At 44.6% G+C, this 21,044-nt stretch overlaps 1 protein-coding gene across 1 annotated transcript in view; it reads right to left on the bottom strand.

Annotated features, from left to right (window-relative positions):
* Nucleotides 1-21,044, bottom strand: part of atp2b2 (ATPase plasma membrane Ca2+ transporting 2) — a 145,493-nt gene that overhangs the window by 45,236 nt on the left and 79,213 nt on the right. Inside the window, exons 9-11 of the mRNA XM_083771716.1 lie at nucleotides 17,905-18,072; nucleotides 16,437-16,651; nucleotides 12,796-13,038 (exon numbers count right to left, since the gene is read on the bottom strand). Coding sequence (XP_083627842.1) covers nucleotides 12,796-13,038; nucleotides 16,437-16,651; nucleotides 17,905-18,072 — 626 coding nt within the window. The remainder of the gene's footprint in view (nucleotides 1-12,795; nucleotides 13,039-16,436; nucleotides 16,652-17,904; nucleotides 18,073-21,044) is intronic.

The following is a 21,044-nucleotide window of genomic DNA, read 5'->3' as shown; positions in this document are numbered from 1 at the left end:
AGACTAAAAGTGCAAGACTAAGACTAAAAGACTAAGACTAAACCACTAAGACTAAGAGACTAAGACTAGACTAAGACTAGATTATTTTGATATTTCGTCGACTAAGATAGACTAACAAAAAATAATTTCAGAAGACTAAATGGGAATAAAGACTAAAGGTGTGCTATTCAAAAGACTAAGACTAAATCAAAATATGCTGAAAAAATTTACTCTGTTTCACACAAGTGTGATTTTAATTTTATTTTTGTAATGGGTGTTGCTAGCGATTCAGTAGCCTGGGGTCCAACTATGCTTTCTATGGCATAGGCAGCTCCCGGCAGGATCCGCCGGGAAAATCTAGACGCAGCTGCGCGACATGAGACTATTTAATTAGAGCGACAGAGAGAGAGAAGAGTGTGTGTGTGTGTGCGTCAATTTAACAAAGGTGCAGACGATCAGAAATCAGCAGAGAGTGATCGACGTTTGCGCTACTCTATGCCGAATTGAAGTGGACTCGGCCCCAAACTTTAGTTTTTTCTCCCTGGAAATAAAAACGTGGCTGCGGAGCCAGGCAGTGAGGTTGTCGATCTGTATATTTATACAATACACAAACAATACAATACAAGTATTTGTACATTGTGGTATTTGGTGGTAATTTCTTTATGTGAGAAATAGGAGCACTGACGTACCGCCGTAATGAGTAACAGAAAACCCTCCACAACGATGACGTGGGTTCCTACGCGGGATTCTGTGGTAAGCTGGCATGGGATGCCCTGAGCTGGCACGGGGCAGCACTGGGGCTGGGCGCGTCTTGGCCTGGACACGACTAAAGACCAGCTGCCCTCTCCCCTTGGTCCTTGGGTGATCCCACAGGCAAGGACATATGCCACGGGGTATCTGGCACCCTAACTTCCTGTTTCCACCTGGGGGACCCCACGATCCTTTTAATCCTCCTCCTCCTCCTCACTTCGATCCCCGCATCTCCGATCCCCCTGCTCTCGATTTTAATTTGCACATTCGTGACCCCTCCCCCCAACCCCGTCTCATGCTATCCTCACATAAGCCGCCTGCTCTTCCTGTTTTGTTATAACTTATTCCCCTCGTCTTCATAAGCCATGATTTATGTCCACGTCTTATATAGGAGGGTGTCACGCAGTGATGTTTTCGTCGACTAACACTAAAACGAAAAATGTTCGTCGACTACCTTTTTCCACTGACGAAAACTGAATGGAAACTACATGAAAACTAAGCTATGGTGACTAAAACTGAGACTAAATAATATATATGGACAATTTCGTCAACAGATTAAAACTAGACTAAAATGTTAGGAAGGGACTAGTGGAGATCCTGCAATAAATAAAAGACAAGTAATTTTACACTTGGTTTCATGCTGAAAATAGCCGATCTACACGCTTGTAGATCTATAACTGAACTTTCCGAGGGTGAGTGAGACCGACCGCTATCCTATCCCAGATGTCCTGATGGATTTTGAATGGCCGTGTCAACGTTTGTGTCGTTCATAAAATCGCTCTGAAAGCGATCCAAACGACACCGCTCGCCTCCGACGCCGTCGTTACAGCATGCGGTGCGGACTAGAAAGATTTTTTAAGATGACATTTTTACAGTTATCGGTGTAGTTGTCGGGCTCATTGTGTTGTGAGCGGTGCTTTCCTCTCTATTCTGTCCCTCTTAATTGCATCTCTGATCCCTCACACGCTCCCCGAATCACCTCCCTCCTCGTCTCACCCCCCCCCCCTCTCTCTCTCTCTTCTATCCAACACCCCCTCCCCCGTTCTCTTTCTCCCCATTGCATCGTCCAGAGAGGACAACAAGCTCACAACGCGTCACAGCGCGACGTGTTGTGAGCTTGTTGTCCTCGTCTTCCCTCTAAACGTCTCTGTGTGTATAGGAGTGATGCGTGACGTGCATGGCTGCGCAGACGCAGCCGACTGGCCGCGCTGCATGCAGCTCTCGGAGACTCACTGATAGGGACGGTATATTGACCGGGTCTTCAGCCTGGAGGGCTGCGCTGTGAGGGACAGCGATACAGTCTCCCGGGTTATCAAATGATGAGGCCCCCCTGCACTTGTCACGCAAGTGTGGTGGTGCTGTCCTATATATCCATTATTGCTCATCACTCCCGTCTCTTTTTTTAAAGCCTTCGTTTCTGATTCCTATACTCTTTGATCCTCTCCCCTCTATATTTACCTTCCTTAAGTTCCTATATGTCAGCTTTTGGAAGTGCAGCGTAGACTTTGATCAGTGGTCACGTCGTGGCATGTCATGACCAAATGGATCCGTATGCAGCGCGTCGCGTCGGGCCTGCCCCTCAATTGTACTTTAAGTTGAAATAAAGGTTATGATGATGGTGATGACGGCGATGATGACGCAAAGCTGCTTCTGCTCTACAACAATCTGTGAACGCATTCGTTAAAGAAAAAGAAACGAAAAAGTGTTTTCTTATTTTTGCCTCTGGAGGCACAACCTCCTTTTTTGTGTTGAACAGAAACTCTGGTTTGGCTCCACCCCCTTTCAGTCCAACTTGACAAAAAAAACAGAGGCAATTATATACAGACTTAAAGGAGCAATTCACCTATTGTGAACCTAACTTTATAAATGGTCCTCAGTCACTAATCTAATGGTACCATTTTTGTCTATACTCTGTTAGTTTCTCAGAGGAGGGCTCTGGACATTTTCAGAAACCTGCTTACCAGTGACACCATCGATGGAATCCAAGCTAACATAATCAAAATGCAGTTAAAGGACAGTTAGTGTGCTATAATAGTCTGCAGAGTGTACAGATCAATAAGGGTCCATTTGGTTCCAAACTATAATTTAGCTGGGGACCCCCTGGAACTCCTTCAAGGACCCCAAGGGATCCCCGGACCCCACTTTGGGAACCACTGATGTGCAGCAGTTACTGCAGATCACCACAAATTGATCTGATTCTCCATGTGCGTGCATGCGTGCGTGCGTGCGTGCGTGCGTGCGTGTGACCAGAGTGATGACCTGAGCAGGTGGTGGAGGCAACGTGGGACTGAGTGGTGCTGGGAGGGAGCGCACGTGCATGTGCACGTGATCAACACACACACCATCACCCTCTGTGTCAGTATGGCTATGGAAGAGTGTGTGAATGGCGTTCAAAGTGCATGTGCTGTGATGTGCTGTGCGCGTGTGTGTGTGTGCGCGCGCGTGCGTTCGATGCATATACATTTGTGTGGGTGAATCTCTGCATATGTGATGTGAGTGCATTTGCTTCTAGAATGTTTTCTTGAATACTTTATTAAACGGAAATGTAAACACATTTAGGCTAAAATTACGTGTGCGTGCGTGCTAGGATGGATATTTATATACTGTACTGTATATAGGCTACTGTATAACTGGTGTATAACAGAGTGCATTTGTTTGTTTATAACAACGTACATCTTTGCAAACGTTCCCAAATTAATAGTTTAAAAAAACTGTGTTGTTATGCCGTTCTGGGGAGAGACCCGGATATATATGCAGAATGTGCCAAAATGAAAGGTCACAACTTAATAAAGGCTAAGGATAATTAGGCTGTGCACTGGCTAAATAAATTAATTTGTTGTGTCAGGGGTTGAACTGTGCTGTTAATTAAGACGAGTGCTAAGGAACTGTCCCTCTGTGGAGACCCCTTATTTTTAGGAGGTGTCGACAAGTCACATTAATGTAATGCCATCTGTGTTAGTGTGTTTTCTATGGATGACACTAAAGTGCTTGGTGCCTCGACGTGTCAGAGCCAGTGCTTTGATTGTTTCATTTTAATTGTTTGCAGTTGGTGGATAATTTCACATTATTGTTCTGCGGTGCATCATTGCGTTTATTGGGCTATATGAGACATATTGTAATAGAGCTTATCGAGGATTACTGTGTATAATTATACTACACAATTCAAGGTTACTTTATTTTGTCTCCCGAAGGAGAAATTTGTCTTGGACCCCAAGGACCCGCCCTGCAGCATACAAGACAAGACAAGACAAGACAAGACAAGACAAGACAAGACATAGACAATACAATACAATACAACAAAGGCACACAGTGACCCGTACAACATTTAAGTACCACGCACCAACATACCAAAAGAGGGGAAGAACATCACCTCAAACCCTTCGACCCCTACCCTGTCTGTCCTCTGCAAGGACTCTGCTAAGGAGTGTGATTGACAGAGGGACAAAGGAATGCTTGTACTTATTATACTTGCACGCATGAACCTCGTACCTCCTACCTTATGGCATTAGTCGATACTCAGGGTATCACAATTTTCTTAACCTGTGCATGCATATCGTCATATTGTCTCTGTCGCTGCGAAACCTTGTACTGTCATTCTTTTATTATTTATTGTAAAATAGCTTGTATAGATTCGATATATTCACCACTCGTGTATGATGCAGTGGTTCCCAACGTGGGGTCCGGGGACCCCCAGGGGTCCTTGAGGGAGTCCCAGGGGGTCCCCAGCTAAATGATAGTTTGGAACCAAATGGACCCTTATGTGTCTGTAACTCTCAGAGTTAAATGCACATTGATTTTACAATATAAATTGGGGGTCCCAGAGATAGAAATGCCATTAAATAGGGGTCCGTGGACTAATGCATGTCAAACTTGGGGGTTTACTTGAAATTAAATGGGTTGAGAATTACTGCTGGAGCCGTAAAAATCTTCTCTTATGGGGGTACCCTGGCATAAGTTTTCAAATGGGGGTCCGCGGGGCTAATTAGTGTCCATTTGGGGGTCCTTGACATGAAACAGTTTGGGAACCACTGAAGTAGAGCATGTATATTTACCCTCAAAACAGCAACAATATGCGTATAGGAGCCACAACATACTGTGCACATGCACTCTTAGCATGCATGTCCAATGTGTGTGTGTGTGTGTGTGTGTGTGTGTGTGTGTGTGAGTGTGTGAGTGAGCGCGTGGGTGCGCTCACGCTATATAGAAGTGTGAATGGGCTACATTTTGTCCCCTTTCTCCCCGTGAGACTATTGCACACCTACTTCTATCTATAGCATCTGCACATGCAGAGAGAAGCAGCACAGTGTATCATAGAATCCAGAGAGGCCACAGGGACGCGCGCACGCACGCACGCACGCACGCACACACACACACACACACACACACACACACACACACACACACACACACACACACACACACACACACACACACACACACACACACACACACACACACACACACACACACACACAGAGAGATATGGATATCAAAGCCTGCCTTTGTCCCTTTGTGTGGCCATCATATAGACTATACACAGCAGCAGCCATCCTGGAATATCCCCCACAGGACAGGCCTCTTATATAAGACGATACAGCAGCCAACAGTGTGAGTGTGTGTGTGTGTGTGTGTGTGTGTGTGTGTGTGTGTGTGTGTGTGTGTGTGTGTGTGTGTGTGTGTGTGTGTGTGTGTGTGTGTGTGTGTGTGTGTGTGTGTGTAGCACTGGAGCGGTGCATGGGTGCTCTGGGGGATCGGGGCTGAGCTAGGGCTGTGCTGCTGGGGAGCCAGCCATCAAACATTTGAGAGGACCTGTGATAAATATCACGGAAAAAATTAGTTATGGCCATTTTTGTATACCACACCATAGACTAATATAAGGCAACATTTCATCATGCTTTAAGTAGCATGTGACATGTCAAACTAGGGGGTTTTCATGATTCTGAATCCATTCCAAGCATTAGTTTTGCACGAAAAACACTCCTTGGCCTAAATTCGGCCATATTCACTTGCCCAAATGTGCTGACCTGATCACATTGTGATTTTGGTCAAGTGAGTGTTTATTTTGTGCAAAATGGCTTTGTACTCACAGAGTAGCCAAAGTCTGCCTTGTTTCCATTGTGGTCCTTGTGTACAATATTGGAATCGGTCAGAATGGGTATCGGCAGATATGACCCTGCACAAAATCACAGATCGAATATCGCTCATAATTTCTAAATCGTGGCACCCCTAGTTGTGAAAGTCAAATCAAGTCAGGACAATCACTGAACACTTCAATTGATCACGAGACGTCAATCTTCCTTACAATCATACGGTAATGCTACAAGATAAATTAATTGATCTGTCACATCAAGTCTAAATAGAAATGAATTAACTAATCTAATTAATTTATCTAATTTTCTTCTTAACCCATTCTGGGCGGGAACCCCTTTTGGTGTTTAAAGCATTGTTATACTTTAGCCATTTAAAAATATCAGATCTACAAGCTGAAAATGAAAATGTGGTGCAAATCTTTGAATATTCTTTCAGAGCCAAAGTTTTTAACTCAAATTCTGGGAGGTCCCTGAAACAACATATTTTCAGATGGGAGTCGACGGCCAATTACATATAATCTTGGGGGTCCTTGACATGAAAATGTTTGAGAATGACTGACAGATACATAGGGTTTTTCAGAAAACTGTCAGGATTTAGAAGGTATTTGTAGAATTGTCCTCAGATCTAAATGGGCTAAATATAAATGAATTAACCACAAGGTCAAGTTCAACGAAAGCATCTAATTTTCTTTTTAATTCCCATGAAAGAAAGGAAGTGAGCCGTTCAACAATGTGATGGAGATGTGCCGTCCTGCAGCAGAAAACAAAAGGAGTTATTTGTCACCTGAGCTGCCGCAGCTATTCAAATGCAATGGACTCTGGATGGAATGGGGATCTGGCCACAGATTAGTGAGCACAAAGGCCCCATTGTTACATCTAATTACAATTCTTGTTCTCAAAGAAAAAGGGAGAGCAGCTGTTAATGTTTTAACATTTCAGACTAATGATGTTTAGTTAGTTAGTTTCATTTATTGTCCACGTGTGGACATTTGTCTTCGGTCTCAACAACAGTAAAAATACAAACAGTTACAACAGCAGCAAGTTAGCAACAACACTTACACAATTATTTTCTCTTGGCAAAAAAGTGCAGGACAACAGTGGCAAATACATTGGAAAAACAACAAATCTAGCGAGACATGGTATTTAGTGCCTCAATGGGATGTTACGGACGCTTTTGGTACTTTGTACCGTCTACCAGAGGGAAGTAGTTCGAACTCCCTGCAGAGTGGATGAGAGGGGTTGTTTGCTATCTCTTGACAGCTTTTTTACGAAGTACCTCCTTGTAGATACAGCCTAATTGTTTCTGTCTCTTCCCAATGATGTTTGAGGCTAGGTTCACAATTCGCTGCAGCTTGCTTTTTCCTCTTACATTTAGATTGCCAAACCACATTGCCATGTTAAAAGTCAAGCCATGCCTCAGCAAGTGTAAAAAGAGCCATTACGACGGCATCAAGGCCCGCCAAAACACATTTTAGTCGCCTAAATCAACTGTAGATTTAACTGTAAGATAAAACTAGACTAACACTAAAACATTCCGGGTGATACAAAAACTAAACGAAACCTATTCGAGAGACTAAAACTAAAATAGAAAATTTGCTGCCAAAAACAACACTGATGCTGCAATCGCCAAGCAGGGAGACACGTCACGCTGTACCATGCATTTCTATCGTCGTTGGTAAGACTTGACCGAGGAGTGAACGCTGACCTCCCAATGTCAGTGCAGATACACTAACCACAAGGCCACACTGAGCCTGGTATATTTAAATAATACATAACTTTAAATAATACATAAAAATCTATATCAGCAATAAATTATTCACAGGTTGAAAGCTCTAACCTATACCTAGGCCAACAGTGCAGAGATAAAAAAGCATAAAAAAAAAACAACTAGCATGCTGGGAGGCTCTGGGATGCTACGATGATTTATCATAATTCAGTTTACAAGGTTCTCCTCATTCTAAAGCAGTGAATTATAGCACCATTATGAGGAACATGAAGGTCCATTTATTTAAATGCTTCGATCTTTATATAGGTGATGGTTATTTGTATGGAACCTATAAGCATGTTGACGGTTTGAAAAAAAAAAACGGTTCGATATTCAATTAAAAAGAAAACTACTCAGTAAAACCGGCTTTTTGAGCACTTGAGTCATTTTCTCCATAGCTGTGACCATAGCTATGATGCATGTTGGATTAGCTGTAAAATGAGTGACACATTTTGTCTTTATTTTGACACAAATGGGGGAAAAAAGCCATAGTGTTTTCTTGCCTTCTTGGGCTCAATTCTTTAAGTATTGGATTTGTATCAGGCGCGTAACTACCGGGTGGGAGGGGGGTGTAGTTTCCCCCCCGGCCCGTGACTCCAGGGGGCCCGGTGCCCGGGCTGTCAGATGATCGATCGAAGACCACACAGCGTTACACAGTCACTCACGACAGATACCCATTCAAAGCATTATCTCTCAGGGCGCTACACATCCGGTATAAGTTCACTTAAGAAATACAACTAGTGTTGACTAATCATTACAAGTATAGCTCTTATTTTGAAGAGGAAGTCTGTTTTGGTTGTAGCCTACTTCCATGACAGACAGTTGTTTTTCCAGATCTTGCCAGGAGGGAGGGACTGACAGATTGACTGTAAACATTGATTAGAATTAAGTGATGGTGGATTGATTTTAGCCAAAGTTTATATTACCATATGAAAGCCATCATGCTGCGCATCTTTGTTTTTCTTAAACAATGTGTTGAGTAGGTGAGTAATTCATTAATTGTAAAAGTATCACGCTGGCGCTGGTGAAATCATCAGCAGCAGCTGCCCAAAACAAACAGGTAGGCAGGCAGGCTACAGTAGGCCTACAGTACTGTCACTGCCTGCAAGGATGTACTTGGAACTGTTGGCCTGACTTGGCCGCGGTGCCATATTCATTTTAGTTCAGAAGTGAAACTACAAAACTACGACAAAACTCGACTAAAACTAGACTAACTAAAACATTCCAGGTGACTAAAATGTGACTAAAACAAAATGAAAACTATTCAAGAGACTATGACTAAATCTAAAATCAAAATTTGCTGCCAAAAACAAAACTGGTTGACGTGCAACAAAAATATTGTATGGGTCCTTGACCCTGGCACAACATATTTTCAGAATGGGGTCCTGCTGACAAATACATTAAGTCATTTGGGGTTCTTTGACGTCGGCCAGAAAACCGCAAACGCTTTGCCGACAAATAACAAGCCCAACAAACCGCAACACACAACCTGCACCAATATTTACAAGCGACTTTACAGGAAAAAACAAGCACTTACTTGCTTAAGCAATAAGCATACATGGCAACACGGTATACGACTATACACGATCGTGTCAAGAAAACGTCTCTTCCTGATTTTTAAACAGCTGGTGGGTGGAAATGATGCTCGTGCAGCACGAGTGTCATTTCCTATCCACCACCTGTTTAACCCATTCTCGACGGGAATCCCTTCTGGTGTTTTAAGCATTATGCTATATCTTAGCCACTGACAAATAGCAGATCTACAAACTCATAGCGCACTTGCTGTTTTCTTTTTAATTCTTCAAAATGATTCGCAAATATTTTAATATATATTCATTCAGAACATTTTTAACTAAAATCTTTGCTTCTGGGTGGGTCCCTGGAACAACATATTTTTAGGTGGGGGTTGGCGGCCAAATTCATATAATTCTGGGGCTCCTTGACATGAAATAGTTAGAGAAACACTGACATAGAAACATAGGGTTCTTCAGAAAACTGTCACGATTTAGAAGGCATTTTTAGAATCGTCCTCAGGTCTAAAATGGGTTAAAAACCTGGAAGAGATGACGCCTGGTCTAGGTGCTTTCTTGTCGCTTCTTCGCGCAGATATGTGGCCACAAAAGCGTGGCACTCCATCTTGGCAGCCCATTGGTTAAGACTGTGATATTCGCCCGGAGAAGGAAGTGGAGACATGTGACACGGTGCTGCTCACAGACGTCCTGCCTGCTTCAGCCACTCCCCACGCGCCGTCCAGAAGGACATTTAGCACTTGATCAACCATCAATGAATAGACTCTACATGGGGTTACTATAGTGACAGACAGACACACAGATGGCTCACGCGCGCATGTGTGCGTGTACGTGTGTGTGTGTGTGTCATGCAAAGAGACGGCATTTTCTTGTAATAGATGATGAACGACTTTTTTATTTCCTTCTATAATACTGTAGATAGAAGGCCTCTGTCAGAATCAATCAATCAATCAACCAACGGTATTTAACAGTATTTATTGTGTGTACTGTGCATTTCCGATTGCACAAAAAGGTTTAACTGGCTTAGAGAAAATCGCTTTTTGTTGCATTCACCATAAACGAGAGAGCATCCGAGGCACTCAAGCAGATTGGATTCAATTACCGCCATGTGCTCTGAATAACAGATAAGGCAAACATTACACGACAGTTCTCAAGGTGTTTCCAGCGAACGCTCAACGGACGTATAAAAAGTAGCAGACAAGGACATCGAGGCGTGCCTGCTGACTGCAGCGTCAAAAACTTCTGCGCCTCAATAAATCAGGAAGAAGTAAGGTAAGAGTTCATCGCAGGTTAAGCCCCTAAGAACGCATCTGTCTCACATTTCTTTTAAACACTTTAACCATTATTTTTCAACTTTTGTTGTAGCAAATCTAATCCTAATATATATAATTTGAAGGCTAACATTTTTCACCTAATTTTGGGGGTCCTTGACATGGAAAAAGTCTGAGAACTGGAAGCATACGTTTTTCATAAAATAAATCAGGATTTAAGAAGATATTTTATACAATGTGGTCTCAGGTCTTAAAGGGTTAATACAGATTCATAGGCTTTCTTTCAGATTTAAAATCCACACTAGAAAAGAGAATCATTTATATTAACCCATTCTGGGCGGGAACCCCTTTTGTTCCCTGGAACAACATATTTTCAGATGGGGGTCGGTGGCCAAATACAAATCATTCTGGGGGTCCTTGACGTGAAATAGTTTGAGAACCACTGACATAGAAACAGGTTTTTCTGAAAAAAAGACATTTTGTAGAATCTGGTCTCGGTCGAAATGGGTTAACATAAGAATGAGGAAAGCTAAGAATGAGAGCAATGCTATGTTTCATGTGAGAGATTATGAATAATGAGAATGGAAAGACGCACCGCCTCGTATAATAGAGTATTTAACACGGTGTGCTGAACCCCCCCCCCCCCCAAAAAAAAAGAATAAAACACACTAAACTAAATCCAGGATATTACTTTGTTCCCATAATACTATTATTTAATATTGCATGTGCAATATTAAATAATATTATTATTGGGAGTGCTGTCCTAGACATTCACTAGACATTCCTAGACATTCACGTCTCTGTTTTCACCGGGCTGATGGCTGCTCAGATGGTCTTGATGAGTACAAGTCGGGAATTCAAAATGTACTTGAGTAAAAAGCACAAAAGTGTGGGCATTAACATGGACTTAAAGTATCACAAATAGAAAGTACTCATTATGCAGAATGTCCCGTTTCAAGTTTTCAGATGTATACAAAATCTTTTGAAATCAGCAGATCTACAAGCTCACAATGTGTGGCGTCGTGACACATTGTGAGCTTGTAGATCGTCTAATTTCAAATGGCCGAATTGTATATAGCTGAAGTGTTTGTGTTTTCTAATAATAATCCAAATCTACAATGTCATAAAACTATGACGAAAAAGGTTTCGCCGACTGGCTTTTTTCACTGATGAAAAACTAAATGGAAACTAAATGAAAACTATAAGCTATGATGACTAAAACTACTGTATACAGTTTTGTAAAAAAATACAAACTAGACTAAAATGTTAGGAAGGGACCAGTGGACAAGAGATCCAGTATAAGTAAAAGACACAAGTAATTTTACACTTGGTTGCATGCTGAAAATAACGATCTACAAGCTTGCAGCGGGGACGCGTTGCAAGCTTGTAGATCGGCTACTTTCAGCAAGTTAAAATCAGTCATTACGACGGCATCAAGGCCCGCCAAAATACATTCTAGGTGACTACATTCTTATGACCTTTAGTCGACTAAAGATAGACTAACACTAAACAATTCCAGGTGACTAAAAATGTGACTAAAACTAAATAAAAACTATTCAAAAGACAATCTAACTATAAAGTCTCTGTACGTGATTACATCTGTAATCCACGTAACTCGAGAACTGTTCGCCCCACCGACTTAAAATTGGACACACGCGTTTCACCCCACCGCAGGGGTTGCAGTGCCCCACCAGGGGGTGCAGTGCCCCACCAGGGGGTGCAGTGCCCCACCAGGGGGTGCAGTGCCCGGTGTCCACAAAAGGCCTCTGCCCGGGCCAAAATAACTGTTCTGACATCATTCTGACGTCTGCATAGTCTCCATATTTGGGCATAGAACATATATGGGCATAAAAGGCACACAGACATAATATCTGGGTGGGTTCATGCATTTCCAACTTGCATCGTTCCAAGTAGGCCTGTGCCCAACGGCGGGCACCACTGTAGAGGCTCCAACGCATAATTTCTGGGTAGGCCAGTGCCCGACGGGCACCGCTGTAGAGGCCCCACGGGCACCGCTCTAGTGACTAAAATCAAGGTTAGTGGACTGGACATCGTACTATAAATGCGCCACGTGCGTGTCTGCGTGTGTGCGGTTGTAATGCACGTAACTCGAGAACCGTTCGCCCCACCGACTTCATTGGGCGGGCCCACGGTTCTCCAGAACCACCACAAAAGGCTCTGCTCAAGCTCTGCCAGTGGGAATCCCCTCAGCCTCTGCCTCAGCCAATTGATTGCCATGGCAGCCCCACACCTGACAATTGATTAGCCTACTCAACCAGTCCACTTGACAACCGGTATTATTAGGTTCCCAAGTTGCATCATTCTCAAGTAGGCCGGTAGCCGACGTGCACGTACAGGTCTAGTCTCTCTAATATGCAGTATTGCAGGCGCCGCGCCGGCGAGCGTCTTACCAGTATCTTGGTGGTGTACGCGCTGTTGATGGAGATGGAGTTGACCATGATGTCCAGCGAGGCAGCGGGAATGGCGCTGGGGTCGGGCACCGCCTTGTGGTGGACGTCTCCGATAAAGATCTGCACCACCGTCATGCGGTTGGTGGTCAGCGTGCCGGTCTTGTCGGAGCAGATGGCCGTGGCGTTGCCCATGGTCTCGCACGCGTCCAGGTGGCGCACCAGGTTGTTGTCCTTCATCATTTTCTGTCGAGAGTGAAGGGGGGGGGGGGGACATTATCGTTGGGAAACGATAATGGCACACCGTTCTACAGCTCGGAACTCAGAGTGTATGTTTTGACCCACAACAGGTCTTTGTCAGGTACACAAACAAAGTAGTTTTATACAAAATGTTGTATAAAATACAAAAGCATAGGGGCGTGTTGACAATGAACAGGCCGTTTGCAATGAAGATAATTAGACAAACACACCCACCACATCTATAGAGTAAGGCTGGGTAAAGTAATATGAAGACAAAAACTCACAGACTTTTTTATTTATTTTTTATCCCACGATTTTGCAACCCATCTTTTCACCCAGTGTCAATTATCTAATGTAATCCTGGGCGCTATACACTTCCTCTGCCAACCTGGTGCGCAGTGTTGGGGAGTATTAAGCTACATGTAGCTGAGCTACGTAGCTGAGCTACATTTTGCTGTAGCTTGTGGTATTTTAGCTACATTCATATTTGTGTACCTCGTCAAGTAGCTCAGCTACCTTTTGGGTCATTTTTTGTAGCTTAGCTACTCAAGTTACAAGCTACAATTTTGGGCAATAACAAAATTGGTTGCTGTGTTAATTCTTGTACTAGAACCCCCTTTGAAAAATCAAGGACTGTTCCTTTTTCTGATTGCTTTGAGGGCATATCAGCACTTGACAGCTGCCTCTAATTGGCCTCTGATTGGCCCTGGTATCACAGGGTGGGAGGGGTCTCCCAGGGGGGAGCAGGGGTCTCCTAGAGGGGAGGAGGGGTCTCCCAGAGGGGAGCAGGGTGGGGGGGTCTCCCAGAGGGGAGCAGGGTGGGGGGGTCTCCCAGAGGGGAGTAGGGTGAGGAGGGGTCTCCCAGAGGGGAGCAGGGTGGGGGGGTCTCCCAGAGGGGAGTAGGGTGAGGAGGGGTCTCCCAGAGGGGAGCAGGGTGGGGGGGTCTCCCAGAGGGGAGCAGGGTGAGGAGGGGTCTCCCAGAGGGGAGCAGGGTGGAGGGGTCTCCCAGAGGGGAGCAGGGTGGGGGGGTCTCCCAGAGGGGAGTAGGGTGAGGAGGGGTCTCCCAGAGGGGAGCAGGGTGAGGAGGGGTCTCCCAGAGGGGAGTAGGGTGAGGAGGGGTCTCCCAGAGGGGAGCAGGGTGGGGGGGTCTCCCAGAGGGGAGTAGGGTGAGGAGGGGTCTCCCAGAGGGGAGCAGGGTGGGGGGGTCTCCCAGAGGGGAGTAGGGTGAGGAGGGGTCTCCCAGAGGGGAGCAGGGTGGGGGGGTCTCCCAGAGGGGAGCAGGGTGAGGAGGGGTCTCCCAGAGGGGAGCAGGGTGGAGGGGTCTCCCAGAGGGGAGCAGGGTGGGGGGGTCTCCCAGAGGGGAGTAGGGTGAGGAGGGGTCTCCCAGAGGGGAGCAGGGTGGGGGGGTCTCCCAGAGGGGAGCAGGGTGAGGAGGGGTCTCCCAGAGGGGAGCAGGGTGGGGGGGTCTCCCAGAGGGGAGTAGGGTGAGGAGGGGTCTCCCAGAGGGGAGCAGGGTGGGGGGGTCTCCCAGAGGGGAGCAGGGTGAGGAGGGGTCTCCCAGAGGGGAGCAGGGTGGGAGGGGAATCCCAGAGGGGAGCAGGGGGAGGAGGGGTCTCCCTGAGGGGAGCAGGGTGGGGGGGTCTCCCAGAGGGGAGGAGGGGTCTCCCAGAGGGGAGGAGGGGTCTCCCGCATGTACATTCTCAATTTAACGCTGAAAAATAAAAAGTAGCTGAGCTACTTTGAGCTACTTTTTCCATGTAGCTGTAGCTTTACAAGCTACATCTCTCCAGGGGTAGCTATGTAGCTTGATCAAGCTACTGCCATGGTGAGCTACTTGTAGCTTTACAAGCTACGCTTTCAAAGTAACTTGCCCAACACTGCTGGTGCGGGCAGCGGACTGACCTCATGCTTACTTCTATGCATGAGGAGTCCAAGCTGCTTCTTTTCACCTGACATGGGAGAGTTTCCCTGGCCGGACGTAGGAAGGAACACGTTATTCCAAAAGTTCCTTTCCCCTCCATCAGGCGCCCCGGCTGGCCAGGGGGAGGTAGTTTTAGAGACCAGGATTACTGCATGTTTTTAGTGAGGGTACCTACCCTAGGGGACGCGGGGAGAACATGCAAACTCTACATAGAAAGGCCCTTTCGCCAACCCCACCAGCGCCCACAGTGTCCCCAGCGGGAATCAAACCCAGGACCTTCTAGCTGTGAGGCGACAGCACTACCAATTGTGGCACCGTTCCCCCTATAGACTAAAACTCTTAAGTGGCATTCAGGCCAACTGTTAAGATAAGAATACTTTTAAGGAAGTCAAGGGTAGGGTGGTACAGTGATGCAGAAGAAAATAGAATTAACAGCAAACAATACAAATACAATAAAACATTCAATACAATAACAAAAAGAAAAAGAAAATTAATCGATTGTCTGCGATTGACATATATATACACGTTTTAATGTATATCGCGTTATATGGATCTGACATGGCAGCGTTAAAAAACAACTTTTAGCCCTGCTAGGAAATGCCTTGCTCACCCCCGCACGTACGGACCATGCTCGAGCATGCTTTAGGGTCTTCTCTGGCTCTTTTCTTGAAAACTATGTCGCTGTTCGTTGTGCTGATCTGACATTGAAGTTAAAACTATGTCGCTGTTCGTTGTGCTGATCTGACATTGAGGTTAAAACTATGTCGCTGTTCGTTGTGCTGATCTGACATTGAGGTTAAAACTATGTCGCTGTTCGTTGTGCTGATCTGACATCGAGGTTAATACTATGTCGCTGTTCGTTGTGCTGATCTGACATCCGAGGTTCGGAACTGATTTCAGATTTTTCATCGTTTCTTGAGAAAGATAGCTAGTATGTGCTAATGCTAAAATTAGCCTTTTCTTAGGTCTGCGAGTGGGGGAAACGGAAGTACTTGTGTAGTAATCTCCCCAATTCCAGCATGCGCAAGGTAACTAACGTACCACTTGTGGCCACTCGGCCGCAGTCTGAGTCAACTCATTTTATGTAACTTAGATAACTTGTGTAATTTAGATAGCATTTTATGTAGACATAGCACTCTATAGTATATTCCACTTTACTGTATATCTTTGACTTCTTAGCTTACGTATGATTCATGATGACTATTTTGTATGTTGGATTACCATGTTTTTTGTTCTAGTTTACTGTAAATCGCTCTGGATTAAGAGCGATTTAGCCGTTAAATGAGTGTTGATACAGTATGTCAGTAATTTATTTGTATATTTCAGTTGTCATATCTGCCCTGTTATTTTTTTCATTACCAGGCAATGAAGACCAAAAACATGATTAACTCGTTAATCACGATTATTTGTATGACAATTAATCGTTCAAATTGTAATCGTGGCAGCCATTGTGCATGCGTGCGTGCGTAGCGTGCGTGCGTACCTTGACGGAATAGGCCAGGGAGATGGTGACGGCCAGCGGCAGGCCCTCCGGCACCGCCACCACCAGCACGGTCACGCCGATGATGAAGAACTTGACAAAGTACTGCATGTAGACGGGCATGCACTCCGGCAACCACGGGCGCTTTTGTAGCACAAAGTTGTCCACGGCCCAGTACAGCACCAGGATGATGACCGTGATGGCCGACATGAGCAGACCTGCCCAACGCCACATGGGACACACACACACACACACACACACACACACACACACACACACACACAGACACAGACACAGACACAGACACAGACACAGACACACACACACACACACACACACACACACACACACACACACACACACACACACACAGGTTAGGTTTAGGCCAGAGTGTAGGAGAGTAGCGACACACTTTGATCTCGGGTGCCTATGGTCTATAGTTCCAAACATTGCTCCTATGGCTGGAACTATCCCATATTGAGATAGAATGAGCACTTCCGCATTCCATTGTTACAATGGGAGTCAACGCTAGTGTCGCCACTCTTTCACTAGATTACTCTGGTAGCATACATAGTTTCTGTGATGTCAAGGTTAGGGATGTTTAACCCATTTCAGGACGGGAACAACTTTTTGGTGGTATAAGCATTGTGAACAAATAGCAGATCTACAAGTTCATACAAGCTCATGAACATAAAATGAGAGTCAACGGGCTACAGATGCTTGCACATGTGACATGCGGTAACCAATCAGGAACTTTACACATCGTAGAAGATTTTTTTATCAACATTTGACATTTCATGGTTTATATTAGCCTATAATATAATATTTATGTTGGTGCCTTGCTCATTTTAAATAGATTATAGTCTGGCGAGGCTGCAGACTTCATTTCTCATTTTTATTCAGGTCAGTGGGTGGTGGTGGTGCGGCAAACCAGCGCCCCCTATGGACGGGCCGCCACTGGGTTCCCGTCCTGAATGGGTTAACAGCTGTGCTGTTGAGTCTGTGACATAATTCTAGCACTACCAGCTTAAAAATACATGTGAAGTTCACAGATATAGCAGCTAAATCTGTCCAAGAAACATCAGCAGATGTCTTATAGTTAGCACAAGAAAGGGGTGCGATCCGATCCGAGCACTCAAAAAGGGTTTTTTTTAAAGAGGAGAGGGCGGATGTATAATCATGAGGGTATTTTAAAAATGGCGTTTTTAAGCAATATTACACTCGAGGCGGTGGTTTAACGTCATTAATGCACGCCTGCGACAGTATGTGGACCATGGTGAAATTGATCAATTCTTGATGAAAAGAAAAAGCTTCTAATATATTATTTATGCCCCAAAATCTATAAATCTCACACTATTAAGGCTGCAAAATGTGCCCCTTTTCTCACTTGAGCACCTGCCCCGCTAAATGTCTGTGCACGCCACACTGTAGAGAGGCCAGATGAAACACCTATTCATTTGGTATACTGCACCTGCTTTGCCGATCTGCACGGCCAGCTTGGTGAGCTTCCCTTGCAACACGGACTTCTCCTTCTTGTTGGGGTTCGCCTTCCTCTTCACCTCCTTCTCGTCCACGTCTCCCCCCTCGGCGCTCTTCAGAGGCTGCATTTCCATGGCGGCGGCCCCGTCCTGCTTCTTCACTGTAAAACCATCACAAGACACATGGCGTATCAAATGTTAACGCTGTTAGGAACCTGGGTTTTTGGCAGGGACGTGCAAGAGAGTGTTAGCGAGGAAGGGGCTGAAATGCCATAATAGCAAAAATAGCCGATCTACAATCTTGTAGATTGGCTATTTTTCGGAGGCGCAACCCAGCACTATTTATCTACTGGAGATGTGAGGTACGACATGGATTTAGAAATAAAATTTGTTCAACACAAAATGCTGCGTTCCAAGTTCAGGAGACTTCGGAAAAAAGCAATTGTCCTGAATGCTGCCTTCCGGTGAATATGGAATGGAAAGGAGTGGCGTTTCGTATTTCTTTCACCTATAGTAAATCCTGCATTTGTGGTCTGGAGAGGGCAATCTCTCGGCTGTTTTACAGAAGGGTAAAATGGGCAGGGGCTGAAGCCCCCTTTGATGTATACGTGTGCACGTCCCTGCACAGGCGTACAGAGTGTCGCAGTCCCGCCCCCTTTCATGACGACGCCAGGCCCAGGAAATAATTCCCAATGCATTTTTCCCATAGACATTTCAAAAAGTATTTATTTAAAGTCCTTTTAAGCATCGTACAAAGCCAACTCGAGTCGTGACAAATCATGACAACAAACACAATATTTTGGACCAAACAAATAATTACAAAGTGTCTTTTTATTTATTCAGCCCAAAGAAATTTGTTTTTTGTCATGATTTGTCACAACTCCAGTTGGCTTTGCAGCCTTACTTGAGGAGTAAGAAGAAGGAAAAAAGAAGGAAAAAATTATATATATATATATATATATATCTTCACAATAGATACCATCTCTGTGGCTAAAAAAACTTGTTATACTTAAGTTTCAGTGAAACTGAGCGTACAGTATAGCATTAGTTCTGGCAGGACAACAGAGCCTTTGTGTCGCCCTCATTAGCTGATGATCAGCCCATATATTCCTGCCAAGTCCTCCTCCATAGAGACGTCTTCATAAGTTCTTCATCTCTAGCCGATTCCTGCTGCGGCATACACAACGTCCACCCACCACTAGTGTCAAGTAACATAGGCTACTTAGTAAGTACATTTAAACTACTGAACTTTTACTCACTTTTACCACCACTGAAGGGGCAGGTATCTGTACGTAAAAAAAATAGCCAAAACAGCCATCTAACAAGCGCACAATACAGATGTGTTGTGAGCTTGTAGATTCTCTTTCCCCCCCAATTTAAAGGAGCATTCAGTGATTTAGGGTGATTTGGAAAACCCTGGTAACAAGATGTGCAAATGCACACACTACAGTGGAAGGGGGGGGGGGGCACGTGACAACCCAACAGCACACACACCAAGGCCCGCCCCCACTCAATCATGATTGGCGGAAGGCCGCTCTCTATCCTGATTGGATGAAGGCTGCAAGCCACCTAGCCAAAAACGAAACCTAAGGGTTTTTTTTACCCCCAGGGGTTAACTAGGGACAGGGAGGAACTCCTTATATGGTCAGCACACTAGGGAGGATTATCACAACAAAACAAAAAAGAAGTGATATTTGAATTAAGTGAAATCACTGAATATACCTTTAAAGCCTCACTGTAACCTTTTTTAATGAATACATTCTGAGAACCTCATCTGAAACTGAGCCATAGTGTATGTACCGTATGCTAACAAATCCAGAAACATGGACTAAATGTTTCACTTAGTTCTTGTCGTTGAAAAGAGAACAGAGATACAATAAAGATCAATCTGGACCCCTGGTGGAGCTGACATTGAGAGCCGCGGTGCTCCATTCTGCAGTACCAGGGAGGGTCTTTATCTGATGCCACTGATGTTTCTTTGTAGTACCCCAGTAGGGGGGGGGGGGGATCCAAGAACAGAGCCATGACACCAAGCATAATGAATGCTTTAATATCGTAATTAAATTACTGTTTTAATTAAAGGATTTTTTATTTCAACAAAAGTGGTCCTGACAGAACCATTAGTTTCAATTTTTTTAATTCCAGTTGATGTATTGGTATTGAGAGAGAGACACTGCATGTATAATGGGAATTATATGGCTAGGCAATTTCACCTGCAGGGACTGCAATAAATGTAATAAACTCAAAGTCGAGTTGTTGAGTGTTTTACGATTACTCACATTTTCCATTACGATATTACTCACCAGATGGCGAGTTCTGCAACTTGATTCTTTCATTGGATATCTTATAATGTTAGCTTATTACTTTGACTGTACTGATACCAAGGGCAAAGCTAGAGTGAGGACGAACAAGACGTTCCCAAGTGCACATGTCCATCTGGACACTCCATCTGCCTGGTGGCAACATGAAGATCCCCCTTGCAACTGTCACAGCACCTGTTTGGCCTGTTGTATCCCTGCACTACACTTGAACGCCATATTGAATTTGGGCCATAGCCACTTGCGAAACAAATGCTTGGAATGGATTCAGAATCATGAACACCCCCTAGTTTAATTGGCATGCCACATGCTACTTAAAGGATAATGAAATGTAGAACATTTTGCCTCATATTGGTTGTTGATGGATGGTACCCCAACTTTCAGCAGCTGTCAAAAATCCCCTATAGGGTGGTTGAATAGAAACCAATGCGGGCTATGTTAGTAGACACCTTTTACAAACACATTGGTGAAGAACATTCTTGGTATGAAATGTATTCCCAGATTTGACATTATTCTGATAATATTCCCTGACTATTAGTGTTAGTCTAGTTTTAGTTGACTAAATATCATACGATTTTAGTCGGCTAATTCTACAGTTGATTTAGTCGACTAATTAAGCAATAAGCCACGAGAGGTCTCAGGTTACCGGGTATTTTACACTGCCTGGGGCGTAGGCAGACCCGACCCGACGCGGAGGGTCTTCTACCCCCCAGCCAGTGTAAAATACCCGGTAAGCTGGGGCCTCGAGTGGCTTATTGCTTTTCTAAAACGGTTACAAACATATAGCAATATTATCCTAATAAAACTATTAAATT

The sequence above is a fragment of the Protomyctophum parallelum genome, assembly GCF_964188405.1.
Source record: "Protomyctophum parallelum genome assembly, chromosome: 8".
Taxonomy (NCBI): Eukaryota; Metazoa; Chordata; class Actinopteri; order Myctophiformes; family Myctophidae; genus Protomyctophum; species Protomyctophum parallelum.
This window is presented reverse-complemented; position numbering and strand designations above follow the sequence as displayed.